The following is a 25,275-nucleotide window of genomic DNA, read 5'->3' as shown; positions in this document are numbered from 1 at the left end:
GAACCTGGTAATGATTTCCGAGTTTTCCTTTGACTTCAGCCCATTTATTTAGTTATGGTATGGTAGAATTGTTGGCACTGTCTCTGTGTCATATATTTATTCCATAAATTGTAATCTTTTCGGATTTGGCAATTACCTTGGTTACCCATGTAACTACTTAAAATGTATAAAAAATTAAGTACAAAGGAAACTTGAGGATAATTTATGCATAAGGGTAAAACTTTTAAATTCCAAATACTACCTTACAAATGACATTTAAAGAGTAATTAAGGGAACCAAGATTCCATAAAAAGAATAATTGAGGAACAAAGACCAGACATGGAAAACAGACAAGCAAAACAAAGAACATAAAGTAACTAAAATAATATATACAAACTAACAAAAGTAAATGAGCAACTCGGACTCTACTAGAACTGGGAGCATGAAACGTGTAAGTGTCTTTATTTTTCTAGAAACACCTGCCGTGTTGCTCATAAGAAGTCGAGTCCAGGGTAGACGAAAAAGGACAGGAAAACTATGACACGTTGAACAAATCAGTTTCATGGTGAAGATGGATACACCGTAACAGTCCACGAATTCACGACCATATAACGTCAGTAGTGATGACATCAATCTTGTAGCAACATAACCCTGTTCCAGAAGCCTAATTGTAAGAAGTCTAGCGCGATACAAAAAGTCTGCGTAGTTACGGCAAGTTCTGGAATAACGCATGATTTGTGATATGAAAACTCCATACAGATGCTGAAGGGATGTTGCCACAGATGAAAGGAAAGTTGAAAGAAAAGTTATCACGTTTGTCGTAAAGTTTGGTCACTAGATTTCCTTTAGGAAACGTTTTTGTATGTTAACTTAAAACCATTTCATTCATAAAAACAAAATGCACAAGACATTTACAAATTATATACAATATGAACTATTTGTTCGTGTTTCATTTCAATTTGTCTTCGTTTATCATTACATGGCACTTTATGGTAATAATCCTCTTATCATATCAGCTGCTTTTTCTCCTACCATCATACACGGGGCGTTTGTATTCCCCGACGGGATATTCCTTAGAACTGAGCAGTCAGCGACTCGTAGACCATGTACACCTCTCACCCTTTGGGAAAAAATGTTTGAAATAAGATATAATTAATCTGAAAATGATGGTTTGAAAAACGACATGTATATCAAGTGAAAATCAGTGGTGTAAAGCTACCATCGATAATTTGTTGCTCCGTCCATCAAAGTTGTTTTTAAAGAGCACTATTCAGACTGTCTCGTGTTTTAAAACGTGTTTCCGTGAAAATAAATAATAATATTTTTGAATAAGTGAGACAATTTTCATTCATTAAGCAACAGCAAACAATGAATAAATAATTGAAAACACACACACCCACACATAAATATATTACTTTTTTTCTGTTTTACTTGTGTTTCTATTGTTCTGGTAGCATTCTCTTCATTGCCTCTTGCCGTTTACATTTTGGAATCCTTGTTCATATTAAATCGATACCCCATAATACATTGACATTCTTTATTTTGAGGATATTTGGATTTTATTATAAAAGAGGACACAACAACCCTCCAATTCATGTACAAAGGTAAAAAAATGCAGTCATGAAATATGAATTTAGACAGCTCTTTGTTATGTTTTTTCCTGACTGAAATAAATACAACGGGAATTTAAATGGTGAATAAGTAAGAGACAACAGACCGACCGGCATGAAAAAAAAGTTAGCTCAAGGCTTTCCATAAGTCTTTAAAGTTGTTTTGGAACAGCATAACATGTGTACAACTGTTATATATAATCAAAGTGTAAAGATTGAATTATCTATTAGTGACATTGTGACAGGTTATATCCTGTAGTTTTAGTTTAGTATATTTACAAAAAAAGTAAAACAAAATTTCACAGCAATTCGCATTAATTGAATACCAAATCTACCTCAAATCTTGATCTACCACAGCTGTTTTATCGTCATGGGTACCCATTCTACAGGTTGACGACGGATGCCACATCGTCAACCCAAAGTGACGTATATGACATTCCCAGTATGGGTCACTATCAAACACCTCTTTGTCACAAACCCCTTTTATGAGTCTGTCTTTCACAGTGGCACCGATCTTTTGCAACGTATTTGTTGATGCTATTTTTTGTGATTGACGAATGGCTGAAAATATTATAATGTGACACAAACTTTTTTACCGATTTCATTTCACATTCTATTACCTGAAACTATTATTATGTGAGATAAACTTTTTTTACCGATATCGATATGATTTTTATTCTATTACCTTTTCTGGCTGAGGAAGACATTAAGAAGTCGAAAGTACTTCTTACAAATGCAAACGTACATTTTCTGTGCTGTGCGCTGTGCTGTAATAATCACTATACTTTATACTAAACCCCTTCTCTTTTTGTTAACAAGTGTATCTCATCTGAAAATGGCAAATGGCGTCAAAGATCTTTTGATGACTGACTGAGCTAATTCAACGGACAAATTATCTTATCCTGAATAACTGGCTTTAGTATGGAGCCTTTTACACCTTGCTTTATGTTATGGGTTTTGAATATCACATAAGACCGTGTGATGTAGATGTAGAAGTTTAATTGTTCGTTGCCTGGCTTTTGGTGGATGACTGTCATATTGGAAATAATACCACATCTCCTATTTATATTTGGTGCCACAAAACGTAAGAAACACAAAAAGAATATTTACCTTGTATAAGAATTTTCACGTCATCTGAATGATGAAGAAAGTTGGGATCTATCAATGGATTGTCAAATGGGTCAACACTTTTTAAGCGGACCGTTCCTCGACTTTTTGGATTGAGAAGCACATTCAGAAAAGTAAATTCTTTTTCTTTGTCTTTCATGCTAAATAACTCTTCATTGATCTGAAGCAAACATGACATATTGAAATACTGATATTACTAAAGTTATTAGTATATAGAAACAAAACTATAGTATCAGTGGCATTAGTAACGATATGCGAATTATATCTATCGTCAGTATGTATTGAAATTCTTGTAAGAATCAGGCAAAATTGGAAAAATTAGAAACATGTATGTTCTGACAATACAATTTCACTCTCAAGTATCCTTCTAAAAAGACCATTTTTTTTATATCTGTATCACTGGATTTGTTCATGAATTGTTCAATAGAAAAATAAGAAAAAAATGAGATGCTCATTTACAGTGCATTTCTATGGAATTATAAATCAATTAATAAAAAATGATATGGAAAATCTTTTTCTTAATCCTGATGGTGCAAATAGTAAAATTGAGCTTTCAAAATGGTGATTTTTTATACCATGTTTCACCCTGCCTGATTCTCAATAACAATTATTATGTAGTCTCTCAGAACAAATTTATCGCAATTGCTATGCATGGACTCACTACAAGTTTACGGATTGGACATTTACGTTGCACCTTTTTCTGGTCTTTAAGCCAGGTTTTTAAAATTGCTTTGAAACTTAAGTATCATTTTCGGAAAAAAACCAGATGTCCTAAAAAATTATTGACCTCTTTTGTCTAAAAAAGTAACTTCAAAATTGTGTCCTTTTAGATGAAAACAATATTTTTCATTTACACTGCTTCCGTTATGATTGGACTACTTTTATAATAGAAAAAGAAACAGAAAAGAAAGATTTGAGATCAGTTAAGCTGATATTGCCGCAGGTAGTTTTTTTGTACCCTGACACACGAAGTGGCGAGGAATTATGTGATACCCTCTAAAACTTTGGTGTATATTCTTCCGTCCGGTTTCCAATGGTTTCTGTATGGGAACTTGAGTACAGATTAATGAATATTTACAGTTGTTTAGTACCATAAAATACAGACTAAGTTCAATTGACAGCAAAATCCCAAATGTAGTTTTCGATTTAGATTTTGAAAATTTTCCCGTGTTAATATTCCATTAATGACCTATTTCAAAATATTGTGTAACTTTTGCTTTATATGAATCACTAGAAATACCTAATGCTCGTAAACAACAACAGTTAGATGATTGTGACAATAATGTGTCTGAATGTCTGAACAGAAAAAAAAAGAATACTAAACAAATATTTATATTTTACAAAATGAAAACTTTTTTTTCAAAATGAAGCTGGATATAATAAATTAGAAGGTGACCAGACTTCTCTTTGAACAGTTGTTTGTTTGGCCTTTCAAATTTTATCCTTGTAAAATTAACTATATTACAAGAACAAGGAATAGCACAGGTTTAAAGTAGAATTGTTTGTTACTTTATAGGGTAAAAAGAGAGAGGAAAAAATATTAAGTCAATTGCTTAATCATTAATGAAATAATTACCAATTCATAATAAAAACAAAAGTAGAAGCATTTGGGAATCATAACTATAACAAAAAAAAAACTACTTACTTCTAGCCTTATATTGAATGGCATTCTAGAATCGATTAGTCCTTTATCTCCGGGTGCAGCAAATGCCACAATTTGAAAATCTGGGGATTTTGAGTTCCAGTTCTTATCATCTACGTGTCCAGTATATTGAACTGTTGCTACCTTGCATGTCTTTTGTCCTTATGTCATAAAAAATATAATATGTCTTGTTTGTCCTTTTGCCAAATAATTAAAATGATATAGGTCATTACAGTTGGTACAACCGCAATAACTTTAATAAAATTTCGATAAAGTAATTCAAATATCGATAAGTATGACATGTGAAACAAACACTTGTACGCATATCGTAGAACGCATAAACGCAACATCCACACATTTTTTAGCGTTATCAAAAATGGTAGATTAATCCTACATTTGTTACTTAGATACTGCTAGTATTTTATGAATATACAAACAGTCAAAACTCTACCTAGTTTCATGCTGCACATAAGGTCCTGTTCTAGCCATCAAAGCCTAAGAGAGAATGACAAAACCAAAATAACCTATATTCTGACACTTACCGTCGTTGTTAGAAACTAAACCAAATAAGTCGCCATTATCGAAACTTTTTTTCAAACGAAATCTCTTTGAGGCAGGACTTTGAAGAGTAATCAAGGAAACCAAGGTTATAGCAGTAATCAAAAGAATGTAATCCAGAGACAAAGACCAGACATGGAAAACAGACATACACAACAAAGAACAAAAAGTAACTAATATCATACATACAAAGTAACAAAAGTAAATTGGCAACTCGGACTCCACTAAAAACTGGGAACATGGACAAGGTGCACCGGTAGAGTAAGCGTCCTCTGCTTTTATAGAAACACCCGCCAAGTTGCTCATAAAAAGTCAAGTCCGGGGTAGACAAACGAGGAAAGGAAAACTATGACCCGTTGAATAAATCAGATAATTGAATGATCAATTAAATAGTTAAATAATTTCATACTTCAAGGAAACCTCAGAGTATTTAATGCTGTTGGATTTATGATTATAGACTTTGAATTCATGCATTTGGGTTTATATCAAAGCCGGAAAATCAAAAGGAAATCGATTTATTCTTTGGTGTACACCCAATACTTACTTTTTATATGCTACATATCTTTCTAATGGTGGGCATGTTGAATATATATATGATCATTATACATTTTATTATAGTATATTACCTTCTCTATCGGTATAGTTGTACAATCCTTTAGACTTAAATAAATAATAACATTTTAGTTTGTGCTGCATCGTCATGACTCGACAATCATGCAAATTAAAGCAAAGTATTTTGTATTGACAGATAACAATAAACTTATACAACGTTTGCTTACACTGCAATTATAGTGAAGATATGAATTAGTATGGAATTTAATTGCCCTTCTATTACGAAGAGTAGACATAAAAAATTGCAGTATTTTGAGCTGAAATTAAAGTAATATACGAATAAGGCTTTGCTGGCCGTTTTTTCCGATACGTGCGGAATTCGTTTATCGTATTTATTTAAATAGAAGATACTGTTATTGTGACTTTACTGCAATCGCAACCTTTTTAATCAAGTTAAACAACGGTTTATTGCATATCTTCCTTACTAGTGACGCCACGACAAGAATGCAGTTCATACAAGTTTGGGAAAGTAGGCGAAGTCAAAGTATTATACACTGTTCGTTACTGTACATCATCAATAGGTATACTGTCAATGCATTTTAGTGACTCAAATAGAACGATTACAGTATAAAAAGCTTATCTTTCTTGAATGAACTTACATTTAGTTTATCTAAGTGTTGACGTGGTCCTATTCCTGAGAGCATAAGTAAAACAGGACTATTAACAGCACCAGCAGATATAATTATTTCTTTCCTTGCATAGACAGTGCCTTTTCTGTTATCTTTTATGAACTCAATACCAGTAGCTCTTTTTCCATTCATCACTATCTGAATTAAACAAAATACTCAAAAATAATTGATATTGAATAAAAAAAAAGAACAATAAACAAAAACACGATTCATATATATAGTGTATATTACCTGTTCTAAGTGTGGTGTCTTTTTCATGATATTGGCTTATTTTATCCGCGTATTTGTCTTTCGTGGTTAATAGTCATTTTCATATTTTTTTCCAGAAAATAATGTCTTGAGGGATAAACAAAGCGGAGAATACATTTGCAAACAAACATTGAACAACACACAATTGTTATTGAACAAAGTCTAACATTAGATTACCTGAAGTTACAGTCTAAATAGGTCTTATGACATACAAATTTTCCGGAAGTAGTTTATTATAATCATTAACTGAAATTACTAATGTTTATGTTTTGAAATTTCTTATATATCAACTGACGATATTGTGAAGATATCTCTGCTTCTCAAACAAGATTATTTGCTTTGCTGTAAGACGCATGGTGTTTTCATTATAAATATTAAGATAAAAAAAAAATTAGTTCAAAAGCAGCATTATTCCTTACCTTTGAAGCCAACGCGTTGACGTGAATGTGCAAGTTTTGACGGTAAATTACAGGTCTTAGATACGCTTTCGCTGAACTGTATCTTTCGCCATTCTTTACATTGTATTGGACATAGGAAAAACCTAAATACGTGTAAAAAAGCATATTTTTTCCTTACTCTTAGCTATTGGCCAGTCATAAAATACCTTATTAATATTATTTGAAAAAAATCGATTTTATCTGCTTTATGAAGTAGTTATATATTTTGAACGTATTTATTTTTGCGTTGTACTAGTTTTTGCCATTTTCGCACTGGACTGAAAAGTTGCAGAAAATAGTACCGATATTGATTTTTTAACAGTATGTGACACTTATCATTTTTGATACTCGCAAACGCGTCCAAATTTCTATTGTATCATTTGCAAAACGTTTCCAATAAAATACACAGTTCATATAAATTAAATGTTACTGAATAATAATTAAAAAAAAAACAGTTCCCCTAAATACCTCCACAAAAGCAGCATGCCGGATGGAACGCTCGCTGTTTTCGTTTGCATGTTTTCAAACAAGCGATGATACTCAGTACTTATATGAAATTCCAAAGTTTTGGAATTAAGTCATTGCTATTTTTTACAACAAATATTAACATATGACAATGAATGTAAGTTTATTTTTTGGTAACAATTTTTATAGTTTATCGGGAATTTGTTAGTTTGTGGAGTTCCGTAGATTACGTTAGAAGCTCTTGGTTCTTTTTATTGGTAACTCACATTCGTGATCGATACCATCCATACTTATCATTTATCCGTTAAAATGAATATATGTACATCACCTGACACATCTTTCCCATTGTAATCGATAGGTTTCCACCCTAGTTCATCTGCAGCCTTTGTAAATAGACCTACGGGATTCTGATGACGACTGTCTGTTATAGGTATTTTCCCACCAATACCACGAAAAACTGGAATAAAAAAGACAACGCAATTTATGATAAATGTCTGTTTTTCCTGGAACGGGTAATTTCGCAGTAGTTTATTTTCGCTATTTTTGTGGTTACAAATGGAACTCGAAAATCAAAGTTGCTTTCTTTCCTTCCTTATGGTGAGCAAATGTAAGCGACCGCGAATTAGAAAAAGTAATCAGGGGAACCAAGATTCTAGTGGAAATCAAAGAATGTAATTTAGCAGTGAACGTTACTGCTTCGCTTTTATAACGAACCTACTCACGTGATTTTGATAACTCAGGTATTTGCACATCCTCTATTTTCTTAAAATATGGAAGTACTTCTTCATAACTCCAACTCTTACATCCTTCAGAGGCCCACTGATCAAAGTCATGTCTGCTTCCACGCGCGTAACACATAAAATTGATACTACTAGATCCCCCTAAAACTCTGCCACTTGGCCAGTACGCGCTCTGAAAGAAAAACAAACCACTCAATTATCAAGTACGAATAGACCAGTAAGTTTGTTTCTGATTGGTCTTTTTTATACAAGTTAGTCATGTGTGAACAAATAATATATTTTGAACTTAAACAGATCTCACAAACTGAAATAAAAAAAAAAGTGTTTTCAAAATTGCACTACACAAAAAGAATGAATTATAAGAGTAATCAAAAGAACCAAGGTTATAGCGGTAATCAAAAGTATGTAATCCAGGGACAAAGACCAGACATGGAAAGCAGTTATACACAACAGTGAACATAAAGTAATTAAAATCATAAATACAAAGTAACAAAAGCAAATGAGCAACTCGAACTCCACTAAAAACTGGGAGCATGGACCAGGTGCACCAGTAGGTAAGCGTCCTCTGCTTTTCTAGAAACACCCGCCCAGTTGCTCATAAAAAGTCAAGTCCGGAGTAGACAAACGAGGAAAGGAAATTATGACCCGTTGAATAAATCAGTTTTCATGGTGCAGATGGATACACCATAACGATCCACGAGTTCATGATGACGACCATAAAACTTCTGTAATGATGACTTCAATCTTGTAGAAACATAACCCTGTTCCAAAAACCTATTTGTTAGAGTTCTAGCACGATACATAAAGTCTGCGTAGTTTAGGTAAGCTCTGGCATAACGTATGAGTTGTGATATGAATACTCCTTACGCAGGTGCTGAAGGGATGTTGCTACAGATGAAAGGAAAGTTGACAATTCTGAATGAAAAGTCATCACGTTTGTCGTAAAGTTTGGTGAATAGTTTTCCTTTACCATTGATTTTTGAGTGTAGGTTAAGATATGAGGCTGACTTCACAGTGTCTGTAGTATCCTTTATCTCAAGTTCTTTGGGGTAGATGCGATGTATCAAATACCCGAAATTAGGATTGTTTAAAGATAATACGTCATCTATATAGCGGAAACTGAGATTAACGGATCTAGCTAAACGATAAATAATATAACAATATAAATGTAATACTTTTGAGGTAAATTTTAAAAATTAATCATGTTTCAAACAATGTATTGCTCTACTAGGGTATTTTGGACAAGTTACCTGATCCTTCATAGCTTTCTGACTGTACTTTTGAGTAACTGTATAAAACTCCCAGTCCACGTCTGAAAACATTAGCGATCCCACCAATTCCGGTTTCAGTATATTGTTATTCTTCATTTCTGATCCACCAGCTTCAAGTAAAAGAACACTGACTTTTGGATCTTCTGTAAGCCTGGTGGCTATAATTGCCCCAGCTGATCCAGCACCAACTACATGTGACAACAAAATTGAAGTGTATTGTATACATAAATGAATCACATTTTAAAACGAAAAATATATGATGCAAATAATCTAGGGATATTACTTTATCACAATGTGGAAACCAACATACTTAGCTTACAATCTTTGGAAAGGAAGTTTATAGTTTGAATTATCAAAAACAGGAAATACGTGCACTGCTAAAAACGTAGTAGTATTGCAAATTAGAAAAACCAAAAAGATTGTCTACGAGTTCATGTTTCTATACGAAAAAGATAAATGCATCACGAAGGTCTAAAAAAACATTTGCACCATTTATGGCACAGGGAATTTCTGCCTTGTGAAATAAGCGTTTATCGTAGTATTATCTGTGAAACGCGACATTAATAAAAAATCAATAAACGAATAAACTAGTTTATTGCGCGAAACTATAGTTTCCTATCGATAATGATATTTATAGTTGTTTTTGTCTTTTTATTAGCGATCGTTTATATGAGTTTTGCGAATGGGTACAATGTAATATTTTTTAAATGCTTTATGTAGTTATTAAGCATGAACTAAGCAGTGATATTATATTTCAAATTTTAACTTTGCCAATGTATGTTTATATGCAGGTTTTTCCGCTAATGTTAGCACCATGTTTAATCAAGCAATAAAACACCTGTATTTGGTTCACAGAAACAAACAAACAAACCAAAATGTCTTGATTTAAAGTAGGCTAGACTAATCTAGTCATGTAATTACGTATTTTTTCACGAAATAATGAGCTTTACGGGAAGATACATGTATATATACTACATTTACCAGTGTGTTTAAGTAAACATTGATCAGTATCTTTTTGCAGATCTCTTTCGTTACTACTTTATTTAGCAAGACCTCATTCTAACCAATCAACTTCCAGATAACAAAGTCGGTTGAAGCCTTAAACACAGTTTCACACAAATAGGGTTTACCGGTTGTAAATCCTAGTTTGCCGATCATCAATTATTCTTGTATAATTGTATTAGGCAACCTGCGAACTATGCATTGCATTGGTGAATCCAGTTCATCGAACGTTAACTATAGTATGCGCACGATAAACCTGGTTTATCAAATGTTTGCTACTCCTCACGCGTGCCGAAAACATTTTCTTACGTTTTCTACCGAAAATGACATTCAATAATCAGCGATTTCTACCCAACAGTATAATGTAAACTTATGGTGATCGGAGAAGGTGTTGTTTGATTTCGGTAGCTACATGCTTTTCTTTAGTTTTGTCTTGTTTAATTATATTGTGTTGGTTATGTACCTAAATTAGGACAAAAGTATTAAAGTATTATTTTGTTCCGTAATGACAAACTTACCAATAATATAGTCATAAGTGTAATTCAGTTGTTGGTTAAGTATATCGTCTGGGTTTATATTACCTATATGCATGTAGTAGTACACAATAGCTATAAGAGATAGTGCTAAGGCAGAATATATCATCTGAAAAAAAAGGAAACCAATTGCAGTTAACTTACTAATTTTGCTTTGTAGACATTTTTGTTTACAAATAAATAATAATCATAATAAAATATAATGAAAAAAAAAGATATTTTCAATAATAATTTTTCAAATAAATATTCATTGAAAATTTCCTCATATCGTTAAAACCTGACATTTTATTATAAATGTTTAGTATTGATAGGTTCTGTTTGATAAAATTGGACATTTAATTGACCAGTAAAATCAATTACAGCCTATCAAAGATACAAAATGATTAAAACGATTCATAAAACATCTTTTTGGTATTTCTATGAGTATGCACACAGTTGTAACAAATACGGCAGAAGGAACGAGTTTCAAAATTTCTTATTTCTTTTAATTGGTTTTCACATACTTTTTCTTGCGTATATCATCTTTAATTGTTTTCCTTTGTTTTTCGATTAAGAATTGATGATGAAAAAAGGCACTGTTTGACTGCATGAATTTTATATGTCGTTTGTAAAAAATACTTAAAATGATATTTTTGTCGATGAATAAGTGCTGATATATAAGAAGAAAAAACCCTCTTATTTTACATAAAAAAACATATTGGCTTGTAATTTTTTCACACTTCACAAAAGGATGTTAATTGTTTATTGTTTCTGTTTGAGTGCCCTTTTTTATGATATATGGTGTCGACGGTTTAAAATATGTAACAAGACCTCATGTTTTGCCCTGGAAAAAGTAAAGTAAGTTTTTTTTTATAATTATTCATTCGAAGCTTTTTTATTTTCGTGTATTCGAAATCATTGATCATGTGACATAAGTTCCATGAACGAAGAGATTTATGAACAAGTATATACTTAAGCATCTTGTATTTGTTAGGCAAATGCTTAAACGCCGCTTGATTAAGATTACATTTTTAAAAATGTATTTCAATTATTCAAACTTAAGTCGATAATACAATTGTAAGGAGGGGCGAGCCAAAGTATAATACAGTTCCTCGTATGATTTTAAAACTGAAATGATCCGAATGTTGTGTAACTTGCCATGATAATGCTGGGTGATTGAATGGTTTTAGGTAATATGCTTATGAGCACACATATAGCACTAAAAGCCATATTTTGTTATTTGTGAATGCCCTTGAACTAAATTATCAGCAACAAAGAAGCATTCAGAATAGATGAATTAGAATATATCTATCCATTCTATTTAGCCTCCTTTTCCTGGAATTAGTTATGTGACATTGGTTAACATATAGATTTTCATGATTCCGGATTTCCTTTGATTTTAGCTTTATAAAGCAGTTTGGTGTTAAGTATATTATTATATGTTATTTTAGAATTTATACTTTTTAAGTATTAACCCAAGTAATATTTGAATAGTATACCTACAATATATGCTACGCTAAGACGACAATCCTCTATCCCTAATGTTTTGTGCTTATTATAACAAAGGGAAGAAGTCTAATTACAAAAAAATATACTTTCGATTTTGATTCAAAGCTGTTAACTTTAAATATAAAAACAAGCAACAACCTACCTTCAAAAGGTAATATGTATCAAACACATTTACATTTTTAAAATACACATCTACAAATCACTAACCGTGAAGGTTATCCAATCACATAAGTAGTTGATAGGATTGATTTCTTTCGCTTAGATCGTTCATAGCAAAATTAGCATTTCTTAAGTACAGGTCTGTGCGTGAATTTATGTCAAGAGCCAATCGATTTTACAATATACCTTCAATCACGTGTGTCTTCTTTAAATGAGCACTGAACCATTGACATTTTTTGAAATGTTTGCATTAACAATTATGAAAATCTTTTTTAGACAAAATTATCCATCCCTGATATACTCGTCTGCAATGAACTTCAATGAAACTTATTTGTATGGAACACAAATTTATATGGAAAACATATCTATTCTTTGCTTATGCTCAGATAATCACGTTACACGTCAAAAGTTTATTGTATACTATGTTTCACACACTACCTGACTCTTACAAAGACTGACAATTTACAAATAAGAATAATTAAAAGAACCAAGACTCCAGCGGAAATCAAAATAATGCAATCAAGGGACAAAGACCAAGCATGGAAAACAGACACACACACACACACTCAACAAACCCCAACAACATAAAACAACCGAAATAAAGTAAAGCGACAAAATTAAATGAACAACTCGGACTCCACTAAAACTGGGAGCACAGGTAGGATAAGCGTCCTTTGCCTTTATAGAAACACCTGCAGAGTTGCACATAAAAAGTCAAGTCAAGGGTAGACGAATACGGAAAGGAAAACTATGACACGTTGAAAAAAATTGTTCCCATTGAAATGCCGACCGTTTCTTGAAAAGCGCGTCCACCGCACTGGACAAATATGGATAAAAAATTTCAGGATTTTGAAAATATCTTCTTCGGTATATATGGAAGATGAATTGGAATTATTTTTTTTTACAAAATATGAAGAATCATCAAAAATAAAACAAAACAAAAACAAAAACAAAAACAAAAACTAAAACTAAACCCAAAATCCTAATGATTATTTAAGTCTTGGTTTCGACAACCAAAATTATACTGACACTAAACATGTTCGTAACTATCAAGTAGTAATTAGTTAATTAGAAATGAAAGAAAAATGTTTCATTCAATATTAAATAGAAGACATTTGAAATTAATGCGGAACATAAAATGAAAATTTTGAAACACTCAATAATCAATGGTCAAACTATACTACGGGGGTGAGATAACCCCCTTGCACCCCCACTCATCAAACAAAATATGATTTTATATGTTTATTGATAAATTAGTTACATCATCTTAATTACGAATTCCTAAAATATAAGTTCTATATGCCAGTATGCTGTGAATGAGAATTCTTTTTTATACTGATACCAGTTATCTAGGGGTAGGGTAATATTTTTAACATTTTTTGAAAATTCATTCTTGAAAATTAGTTTCCGTGGTTTATTTATGTAGAAATTTAGATTATCTATCAAATGACTCCAGATTTGAGACGTTTTGATTGAGCAATATCTTGTAGAGTCGATTTTGTGTGACTTTTTATGGAAAAATCGAAAATCTCCAAAATTCATCAAGAGAACCCCAGAAATATTGAGTGTGATAATACTAAACAGGAAATGCCAAATAAACCATTGTTTACTGAAGCATATATCATCTAGGGGTTTCTAGGACCTAGTTCTCCCAGCTCGTGGAACTATATTTTTAGAGTAACTGACTGAAAGCACTTATATAAAACAAAACAAATGTGCAAATTAAATACTTACAAACACTAGAACATCCTATGTTTTGTCATGGATGTCAAAATTTCACAAGCATAGGCATACCGATTGGTCTGTCAAGTGCAATGAACACCATTCAAACCCTCTGACTCACAAACTCACATCTGTGAAGGATCGACTCAAAACTTACTGTAATGAAACCTACCCTGCAAGTTGCATAAATCAAAATGTCGATTCTCAAAACTTTATGAGTGCCTTAATTTCTGGAAGTTTTACCTTCTGTGAATCTTTTAAAAAATAATCCACCTTGTTTAGCACTTGACAAGCTTGAATCTTCGTGTGGTTGGTTTATTCACCAATGTGTCTATTCAACACAAAGGCCTGTAAGATGAGCTTATCTAGGATTAGGTAGAGAAAAGTCTATTTTGTGAAGACCATATTGATTCATAGAAGGAGTATTCTAAGACTGATATTGTTGAATTGTTGGATTTTCTTTCGACAGTAAAATATTCCATCAAAGTATTGTGATACCAATGTGAATATTAGTAAACTGTATGCCACTCTTGACCGATCTGTTTCCATATTCGTATGAAGTTATGTTTCTGATATTGCCTTTCCAATGCAAAACGTACCATTTCTGAGACGCAATATATCAATATCTGCAGCCTATACAGTATGTATTTACAGTATATCAGATCTGAATTTCTTTGAAGAGTAATGCTGTTGTCATATAAGTCTCAAAGATAGATATATGCTCAGCCTTTCTGAAATTGAGTACTGTGGTCGTCACCACAATCTGAAATAATGACCTCATGTGAAGTGTCTATCTAACAAGATAAATACAATATCTTAATTTAGATTTCATGTCTCACCGAATAAACAAATTACCAAACATGCATGACGCTAACCTACCAATGAGACAGATGCCGCTGACATAGAATGACATTCTTACATGACACAATGACATTGTTAGGAAATGTTTACGTTTTGCGATATAAACTCCCATATACATTTAATATGTTTAACATATTTTTGTTACTTCGTGTGCATGATTTTAGTTACTCTATTTTCTTTGGTGTGTACTTCTGTTTTACATATCTGGTGTTTGTCCCTGGATTACATTCTTTTGATTAACCGCTATAACCTTGGTTTCCTTGATTACTCTCTTACACCAGTTAACTGCTTTGATGGAAGAAATAAAGGCATTGCAAAAATCGTAAACAATTCCTAACAGTGTCAGGGTGTCAGAGTTAAAACACATGGCAAAGACATGAGGTGCCATAGAACTCTTTGTTCAAAGCAATCATTACATCTCACTGTCAAAGAAATTATAAGTAAATGATAAAATTCAATCGAAATCAGTTCAAGAATTGCTAAGAACTTTGTTCAAATTTCATTTATCTGTACCATCGGAATTAAATGTTTTATAGAAAACATATTTATAAATAGCCGTATTCCAATGCACAAACAAAGTACATGTGTGTAATCGTCGTCGTATCTTACATAAAATAATCTCTTCGTGCATCAGAGAGGAGTCGGTACATAAATACCATGTGATAATCATAAATATATAACATATAGAATCCGTTCTCTTGTTTGTAGAATTAGATTCATGCCTCAATGTCTGAACGATCGCTGGGCCTTCTATTTAACGATAGACTTTCACGTGTACGGAATATTTCACTTATCGATAAAACATTGTCGCTGTCTTTTCTCTTCTTTGTGTCAGTTAAAATAATGTCTTTCTTTGGTTGCTGTTTCTTTTTCTTGTAAAAGGTCTTGCCATTTACGAAACAGACGATGCGTACCAATGTCAAGGTCACACAGAACAGAACAAGGCATGCTAAGATCAGACTAAAAACCAAAGCTTCCAACTGAAACGATAAATCATAAAATTATAAAATGAATCGGTTTCTTGAAATAAAAATTACAATAAATAACAAATAAATAATAAATAAACAATTATATATTTTTAAATCAAATTCCAAAAATATATTATGCACAAGAAATATAATACAATTAATAATAAAATGTTGATATAAAAATCTGTCTAGTCTACGTGTTGTTATTAAACAAACTGTATTTGTTACACCTCTTTGTAAGATATGTAAAAATAAAACATAAAGACAGCAATGTAACAGTTTTTCTGTAATAAATCAAATCCATTGAAAAACTACTAAACCGTGCATACTAATGACCTAGTTTATATATTTATGTGTGGTTTCTGGAGAACAGTTATGTGATGTCCAATTTATTGTAGAGTAATGACCGCCATAACATTCTTGTTAAATACTTAAACTTTCTTGTCATTTATTAACTAAAAACATTAAAAAGGCACGCATTAAAACTATTTCATATTTATGTGTAAGTAGTTTTAGGACCAAGGCACAGAAATTGCATAATATTAAACATTCCCATACTAGTGACAGATGGAACAGCATTTTTCAATTGTTTGTTTATTTTTGGTGATGATGGAATAAAGTCCTTATTAATTATTTTCTCCACTGAACAAAATCCTTTATCTCCACTTCAATTTATTTTGACAAATCGGATACCCTGATTGTTTTCATCATGGTTTTGCCTTAATTTGAAAAAAAAGAAGTGATTTTACCATTATTAGCTCTGAAAGCAAAAATGGGAAATTGTTAGGGATTCGTATGAATCTACCACTATTCTATTGGGATATTTTTTGCAATGATGGTACAAAATAATGATGTTTTAGAACCATACAAATTTATCCAGAAAAATTTGGAGAATAAAGAAAGCTCTTGTACTTACTTGTTGCTCTGTAAGACCCCATGATAGAGTTACTACAATACAATAATTAATATTATATAGTCATATATCAATTATAGTCTTAGTTATATATGGACACTAAAATATTACGACAACGTCCTTTACCCTTAAACCGTTTTTGTTTGACTTAATTCACCATGAAAAAGAGACATTAAATTGTCAGATATTAAAAAAAGTATATAATGTATTTCAGATAATGTCAGTCTTTAGTCGAGTAAAGTTTCAGATGTAGTATCTACTCTTTCTTTCTTTGATTCTGATAACTGTTTTTACATGGGTTTTATGTTTTTTTACATCGCGTTTTATAGTGCCTATGAAATTTAAACTATAAAACAAAATACTTAAGAGCCAATAATATCAAGAAAAAAGAAACACGAGTTTGTAAAGAGAAATCTGAACCACTGCTAGTCAGTTAAACTGTAGTTTAGAAGCAAATTACAGAAAGTGTTTATAACGTTGTCAGCCATCATCAGCTTTTGTTTGGTTCCCCCTGACGACATTATACTGATAATGGGGCAGTAATCTTGGAAAGATAGAAGAAGGTCAATTGTACTTCTTTGCATCGTAGTCCTTGCTCGTTGTTTATAGGATTTGATCACTTGATAGTTTTCCTTGAATTTTAATATGGGTAAATCAATATGCGGTAACTTTTAGTCCACACTTTCAATCCCCCCAATTATGTCCATATACAAACCAGCATGCTCCAACACTTGGACGGCCGGTCCTTCTGACATATCAACATTAGTAACATCTGGTAAAATGTCCAGCCATAGGCGTTCTGTTCTTTCAGCTGGCCAATTTGTACTATCGCCAGCACGAAAACTAGTGCGAGTGGTGTAAAGATAATTTTTACTGGAAGTGGTATATGGTCGCCAAATAACACCTGGATTCACTGTCGGATACCTACAATGATTGGAAAACACTGTTTCATATATTAAGATTCTACATTAATGAGATATGGGAATCACAAAGTCTATTTTTTTAATTCTGCGTTACGTGTAAAGAAAATATTTCTAATCAGTAATTTCAATAACGTTTGGCATCAAGACGTATTAATATTTATATTGAAAAATGTATGATTAGCGTAGCGTTAGAGAAAACGTATTGAACATTTTCAAAGTTTTCATTTGTTATTGGTTTCTTTTACTGTTTTTAAAGACTGTTAATGTTACTATAAATATCAGCACCAAAATTTGTAACTATATTTGCAAGTATATTTTTCAAAATCCGAACATCTATAAACCAGAAGCATGAAGTATATAAACAAATAAATAATGTACCCATGATACAGAAACGTCCGAACTAAACTTGTGATCCCATCTTTCACGGTTTGGTTAAATTTGCATGATGGGGATTCCAAATTAGTCAATATGCACGATATGTCGCCTTGTAGTTCTTTCAAACCATTAGAGGAATTCGTCATAGATGTCAACATATTTACAAAATTCAAAAAGGTTAAGCCAGTCCGACTGTGATGATTTGTGAAAGAAATTATGTCCGACATTACGAGATTGTTGAGTAAATCTACAATCGATTTACAGAAATTATATGTCTGATTGTAAAATGATGGAAAATAATGAGAATTGATTATTTCAAGTACTAAATGAACATTTCCGGTAAATCTGTTTTTGGCTACATAAGAAGAAACCGATTTGAACATTTCGCGACACACTGTGCTGTTGGTAATCTCATCATTCAAACCAGTTACATCCAACTGCGATTTAAAAGCCATATAATCACAATGAAGGAAACTTGTAGTGATATGAGAATCTGGGCTAACAACCTCGTCGTCAAAAACAGGGCGGAACGGATGCAGCAAACCGTTTTCTGATAGTTTAGATGCAAGGCTTACAAGATCTTTTGTAGAGAGTTTCCGTAAGCATACCCATGTATTGTGTTCAACTGGAATATCCACAGTCTCTTCTAGTTTTCCACAAAATTTTTCAAGTTGTTCACGATGTTCTTCTATTTGAAAAGTAAAATCTTTCGCCGGGGTCAGATACGATTCTCCATCATACGATAAAGCCCGATTGAAGAGTTTCCTAGTCATCGGACTCATTAAGTGTAAGTGAGTCATAATATGATCTGCAATAAGTAAAATGTTATTTGGATTTCCATTGAAATGTTCAATATTTTTCTTCACCCAAGTCATTGCCATTATCTGATCACGGATTCCTATATTGTGTCTGACATGACCCCTTAATGAATAAAATCCTAATATTCCCAACCTGTAATTCATGGTGACTACAATGGCTTCGAGATTTTTTGCAAGTTCGACTCCGTCAATATTCTGTCCTGATCCGGATATGAAATTGCCAGTATGTGGCATTATAATGACAGGTATATTATTATCTTCTTTCTCAAAGAGCATAGGTTTAAAAACGTTTAGGGTTAAGCAGTCTTCTTCGCCCCTAATACTTCCACTGTCTTTCACCAATGAACTTTGAAGGCATCTTGGGCCATAGTCTAACGCATCATATACATCCAACCATGGTGAGACTGGCTCCGGAGGTTTGAATCTTCTTTGACCAGTAGGAGATTGGGCATACGGAATTCCTCTGAATACAGCAACTTCTAGTTTTCCGGAAAGAACTTTAAATCCCCTCAACGGACCCGAATTCGTTTTGACAATCACTTGTGCTGTTCTTCCTTCAACCAAGTAAAACAAAAATGCTATCCATACAACGGCATTTGACATCCAATCCATGACTTTTATCTAAAGTCCTTTGCTCTACGTTATCACATGCATCTTGTTATATTTCTAAAAGAAAAGTTAGAAGTTAATTGCCGTCATTAATTAAAGGTGCATTCCTCATTTAATAACATGACAAGAATTTAAAACATGGGGACCGAAAATAAAAGAATCCTTTTCATGAATATACAATTTTATAGCACAACAAATCGATAAATTAATTTTACAACATAAGACGAAATGGAATATACTAAACATGTTTATGATTTGGAAAAAAGTTTAAACGGCGCGAACTTAGCATTTAAATAAGACAATATTGACAATACTATATATTTCGTAAATAGTTGCATACTTTTATATACGAAAAAGTCTTTGACCAAATTTCATATTAGCACTACCAAATAATGATATATGTTGACAGATCAGAAATCTCCACATTAGATATAGATAGAATACCTTAATGACCACCTATACCAAGTTTGGTTCTAATTGGTCCAATAGTGCCAAAGGAAAAAATAACAAAAAATGTTAAGGACGATGATGACGGACAACGGACGCCAAGAAATGGCAATAGCGAAAAAGGCAAACAAAAATAAAAACATAAATCGAAGGGACAAAAAGAGATGCATACACCAAATCTAATGATGTAGTGGAAGGATAAATCAAACAAAATAAATAACAGATTATGGAATTCATGAAAAATAAATTGAGATATGCGTACAAAAAGCCAAAGCATTATATATCGACCCAGCGTTATATATCGACTCAGAAATAGTGTTAGAGACAAACAACGTTGTGGAAAGGGATTAAACACAAGTACTTTTATCTCAATTGTATCATCCTTTGAAAAGTAATTATGTACATGATAAAAATGCTTTCAATTAGTAATACTTGTCAAAAATGTCTGCTCAGTACAACAAACAAATGTAGATAAAATGTCATTATTGTCATAAATGTGTAGACAAAAACCCAATGCAAATAAATACCATTACCGTATATTGCTTACAATGTTTGGAATGTATGTCAATGTGATAATGTCTGGTGCGATTTTCATACGTACGTTCACAATATTTGATGACGTACTGATAATACTGACTAATTGTAATTGTATAAACGTTTACGTATCAAATAAACAATATTCAATATAAAATCATTTAAAATGCAACTCGTATCCCAATTTTCCTAATAAATATGCCCATGTTTCATGTGCACTAGTGTGAAAATAATAGGATAATTAATTGGAAAGAGTGAATAACCAAAATATCATCTCGAGTGCCGGAGAACGCCTGGATTTAACGAGTGTGCGGAACTTGTTCCGTGCACGAGTTAGATCCGCAAGCGTTCTTGGCATGAGTGATAATATTTTGGTTATTTTCGAGAACCAATTGATTATCCTATTTATCATATAGATTTTCTTCATAATTTATCGATATTTTCAATATGAATTCGAAATTCTGTGACTGGCGAATTGATATCAAAGTTGTGACGTTATGGCGGGAGAAAGGGCGAGAGTGAATGTACCGAATTTATTTCACGATGTGAATTATCGAAATTTATTACACTGGGAACATTCAATAAAACACCGCTATCTATATAATAAAAATACATTTATAGAAATGGTTGTCGGAGTTCACTACGAAACAATTAAACAGGACTGCACATTGAATCAACCACTGAATCGTTAGTTGCTTGTGCTCCATAAAGTTTTTGTTTTCATAAGAACAATGTAATTTGAAATTAATTAAAGTTATCGTTCTTTCAACGATACTTTTGTCATCAAAACATTTTATTATGTAAGGTGAATGATCAAAGTATTCGTATCAAATAATGATATAGTGGTAAAATTTAAATTCAATTTTATATATATTTAATAGACATATTTATACATTTAATACGAAATTAACTTCCCCGTGCTAACATGGAACATTATCTGTGAAACGTTTGTTATACATAAAATGATAATGAATGCTCCTTTGATCCCAGATTCATTTTCATAATTCTTAGGTGAACAGATTCTAACCAATATTCAAGTTTTATAAGAATTAGCTTGCCACATTCGGAAAACAAGTACTATCTTTAACAAAGATACTCGACGCAGTAAATTTTTGTTCTTTTTATTGATATGTTTCGACATTTCATTCAAGAAAATAACATGTTACGCAGTTACAATTTTTTATGCAATTTTTTTTTCGAACGCCACTAAGTTATCAGTAATTGGCCAATCGGGAATTGCGATCAGGTGACTTACGTTTCCATAGAAGCGCGTCATTAAGGTCGAAGGGTAAAAAGCGAATTTATACCGACTGCGTCGAAAAAATGTCTAAATGTCAATATGGGTAGTTTACTAGTAATATTTAAGTTTATATGGGTTTATGTGAATATAATATAACTTACCTAATAAATTCATTTAGGGTCATTATGATTAATTCTTCTGTTTGATCAATAACGTCCTTAACTTTATATGTTTTTCTCCTTAGCCAACCAAGTACCCACATTTAAACATACTAAATCTTGTTAGCTGGTATTTCTTAAACTGTTCAACTAATGGATCATATGTGTCAAACCTGTACACAAAGCACTGGATCAAACGTATTTAATCATTACATATTAGACACGCATGTATTTTTTGTTCCTTTCGTGTAAAGAAATACAAATTTGGTTGTAGAACTTCAGTAAAACAAAGATAAATTACACATATGGTATATGTATAACGATTGAATACCAATGTTGCTAATTTTACAAAGCGAAATACTACGTGTGATTCTAATAGCTTGTACACGTAAACATTAAGCGTTCGAATTAAGTCTTCAAGAGAAAAATGTTGAGTAAAATACCGTTTAAACATGGAAACAAACACGATTAACATATATTAACCATTTCATTTCTGTAGACATTTTCAACAAAAACATTGTGCATACTGATTTACATATAGGTACAAACTAATAAGAAATAATTTAAAGTAGTATGAAACGACAAAAAAATAAAAAAGAGTGATTGATCGTTTTTAGTATGAAAGCTTGAACGGATTCGCGAAAAAGCGATTTAGATATGGACTTTCATTCATATTTTTTTAACGAAGTATAATGTGTAAATCAGTGATCCTTGGGAGGATTCACAAGACCCATGGAAATTACCGAGTCAACATTGTCCGTTAATAGCAATCAATATTTATGGATTTTTGGCAGAAATTTATGGTCTAATTCATTCATGTAGCCAAATTTTATACACTTAAAATTTCATTCACAATATTCACGTATAGGGAAGTGACAGAGTATAGTACTGCAATGCAACATGTTATTTACAAAGTTGCCATTGTTATTATTGTCAAAATGGTTCCACCTAGGTCCAGATGTCACTAGTTGATATATCATGATATCCGCTTCATAATTGTTCCCTTAGAATATGTCCTTGTTAGAAGGAAGTACTAAATAGCATTTAGACATATTGTCTAGCAAATTATTCAAATTTTTCAAAAACAGTGCATAGAATTAAGTTCGCAATAAATTACGCTAAATTACGGAAATAAAATTATATTAATATTACTGATTTATGACCTTATTTAGTGTTTTTGTTGGTGACAACAGCAGATCTAACAATAATACGTGCATGTAAATGGTGTTAGATTCATATTTTTGTCAACTTTCTAAATTCTGTTAAAAGATTCAAAATCACTGAATAAAATTTCATTGAGCCCAAAATGAAGAAAACAAACAAAAATATAATTAAGAAAAATATATGTATATGTAGAAAACTAAAACAATGCCAAGATGTTGTTTGATATCAATATAAAACATATGAACTAATAGAAATACATTATCTAGTTATGCTAATCCGAACAATTAAATTTCTTTCCGTATCAAATAATATCCATTTATTGAGGGTGAATGCAGGGAACGACTGAACTATACTAGGATTTCATGGAAATGGGAATACAGATTAGTAAGACCACAGAAATAAAATCTGATGGTAGAGATGGATATAAGACAACTACAGCTGACTGGCAGCCAAAGCCACGAGTTTGTTTTGATGTTAAAATTAAATAAAGCGAGTTTATATTTTGCTATAATCAACTTCTACGAGTAATAAAATATTATTACTTAGCCGCTTGATATACGGCATTTGTCATCGTCCAGTGATGTCAGGATATCAACGTTAGGAATGTCATAACGTCGCTTTCAACAAATCAAGTTTTATAGAAAATGAAACACTATCACACATGATCCAGTCGCAACGGCGATCTTTTCATATTACATCGTTCATGGTACATATCGCAAATATCTAGGTTTGTGCTCTATGATTGTAATTTTGTATTCAACGTCTGTTTACGTACGCCACGATACATGGCACGAAAACAAATAGTATTTTGTTACAAATTTTTTACTGAAACCATTCTATTTAAGCAGCAGTCAAAATGTATTGACCGTATATTTACAAGTGACATACGGTCATTGAATGGAAATGACTTTCTTTTTTGACACAAACTGTACGCTGTTGTCAGGATTTCGCCCGCTTCGAATAAAAAATTGCTTTTCTTGCTTCAAACATCGTTTTCGTTTTTCTTTTACATTTTTGTTGAAGTATAAAGACAATAACAGTGCACTGACTTAACAAACCTTTAATACACGAAAAAATATGCTCGAATCGGTGAAAATGCAACCACAGACTGGCAATTTCCAGCGGTTCTACTTCTCATTTGTATATCAGTTTTACGTCAAGTTAGTGTACTGTTATTGTCTATATGATTGTCATGCAGAACAAGGAAATAAAACTATAAGTAATTATGTGAACCAACTGACCTCAGCCATTCAGGTAAATTTTCCAATGCACGACAGCGGAAATGAAGAAAAAATCACTAACAATTAAGCTTATAAAAACTCCATATTTTCTAAATATTTTCTACATTGTTTATGTTACGGTCACTTTAACATGTTGACAAGCCAATGCAAATAACTCTTAATTCTAAGTAATGTAATTGCACATATTGAGATGTTCGTCCCAACGAGGCCACGACCGAAGACGTGTATTACCTTTCAAAGTATAGCCTAGGGCTAAATTTTTGTCACTCGCCGTGTTGTATACACCATAAATAAATCTACAACATACAATTAAAATGTTATGTTCGCTCTTTAAGATATAAAATAATTTGTACTTCTTTAAATATGATAGTAAAGCGTCATTGAAAATAGTTCGTCCAGAAAAACTAAAAAAATCTATGTATCCGACGAAAAAACATGTTTCTCCCCTTTTGATTAATTGTAAGTATATGTAAGAGGTTAAAAGGGTATTGTGTATAATAATCTTTTACATCTGCTATAAAACGATAAAGGACATTTACATGTAACAGGTAAATAACTTGATATAATCAGTATAAATGTCCAATTTTGATAGGTTTTTATAGTAAGTATGAAGGCTCTAGTTTAAGAATCTTTTAATACAAAATAGAGGAAAGTGAAATACATCGATCATTATTGACAAATATACAGTAAACAAAGCCTTAAAACAGCGTTGTAAATTTCAGAAGTAAAATTAAAGATAACAGAATCACAAAAATAAAAATTTTGATAAAAAAAAAAAATGTCATTGTCCTTGAGCAAGT

At 32.0% G+C, this 25,275-nt stretch overlaps 2 protein-coding genes across 2 annotated transcripts; both read right to left on the bottom strand.

Annotated features, from left to right (window-relative positions):
- Positions 1–40: 40 nt before the first annotated feature.
- Positions 41–12,614, bottom strand: LOC148611177 (glucose dehydrogenase [FAD, quinone]-like). Its single transcript, XM_088595228.1, has 12 exons — positions 12,486–12,614; positions 10,841–10,964; positions 9,300–9,508; positions 8,032–8,221; positions 7,638–7,766; positions 6,827–6,948; positions 6,094–6,296; positions 4,902–4,978; positions 4,363–4,520; positions 2,700–2,877; positions 1,925–2,150; positions 41–1,099 (listed from the first exon to the last, which is right to left on the bottom strand). Exons 2-12 carry the CDS (start codon positions 10,962–10,964, stop codon positions 967–969), a joined length of 1,749 nt encoding a protein of 582 aa, XP_088451354.1. The 5' UTR covers positions 12,486–12,614; the 3' UTR covers positions 41–966.
- Positions 12,615–15,526: 2,912 nt separating this feature from the next.
- Positions 15,527–24,677, bottom strand: LOC148611176 (uncharacterized). The gene is made up of 5 exons (XM_088591428.1): positions 24,476–24,677; positions 18,268–19,748; positions 17,682–17,890; positions 16,970–17,001; positions 15,527–16,065 (listed from the first exon to the last, which is right to left on the bottom strand). The coding sequence occupies exons 2-5, from the start codon at positions 19,692–19,694 to the stop codon at positions 15,802–15,804; spliced, it is 1,932 nt and encodes a 643-aa protein (XP_088447554.1). The 5' UTR covers positions 19,695–19,748; positions 24,476–24,677; the 3' UTR covers positions 15,527–15,801.
- Positions 24,678–25,275: the final 598 nt, after the last annotated feature.

The sequence above is a fragment of the Perna viridis genome, chromosome 7 (genome assembly GCF_037379345.1).
Source record: "Perna viridis isolate PV_CMFRI_1.1 ecotype Kerala chromosome 7, ASM3737934v1, whole genome shotgun sequence".
NCBI lineage: Eukaryota > Metazoa > Mollusca > Bivalvia > Mytilida > Mytilidae > Perna > Perna viridis.
This window is presented reverse-complemented; position numbering and strand designations above follow the sequence as displayed.

Bases quoted from the DNA above. Each gene is read 5' to 3' on its own strand.
- LOC148611177 (XM_088595228.1), bottom strand. From the start codon at position 10,964: ATGATATATTCTGCCTTAGCACTATCTCTTATAGCTATTGTGTACTAC. The intron at 6,297-6,826 runs GTAAGGAATAAT...TGTTTAATTCAG, and splicing joins TCAACGCGTTGGCTTCAAAG to ATAGTGATGAATGGAAAAAG. The intron at 4,979-6,093 runs GTAATCGTTCTA...TACTCTTCAAAG, and splicing joins AAAGATAAGCTTTTTATACT to TCCTGCCTCAAAGAGATTTC.
- LOC148611176 (XM_088591428.1), bottom strand. From the start codon at position 19,694: ATGGATTGGATGTCAAATGCCGTTGTATGGATAGCATTTTTGTTTTAC. The intron at 17,891-18,267 runs GTACATTATTTA...CAATCATTGTAG, and splicing joins CGGACGTTTCTGTATCATGG to GTATCCGACAGTGAATCCAG. The intron at 16,066-16,969 runs GTAAGTACAAGA...TTATCGTTTCAG, and splicing joins GGGGTCTTACAGAGCAACAA to TTGGAAGCTTTGGTTTTTAG.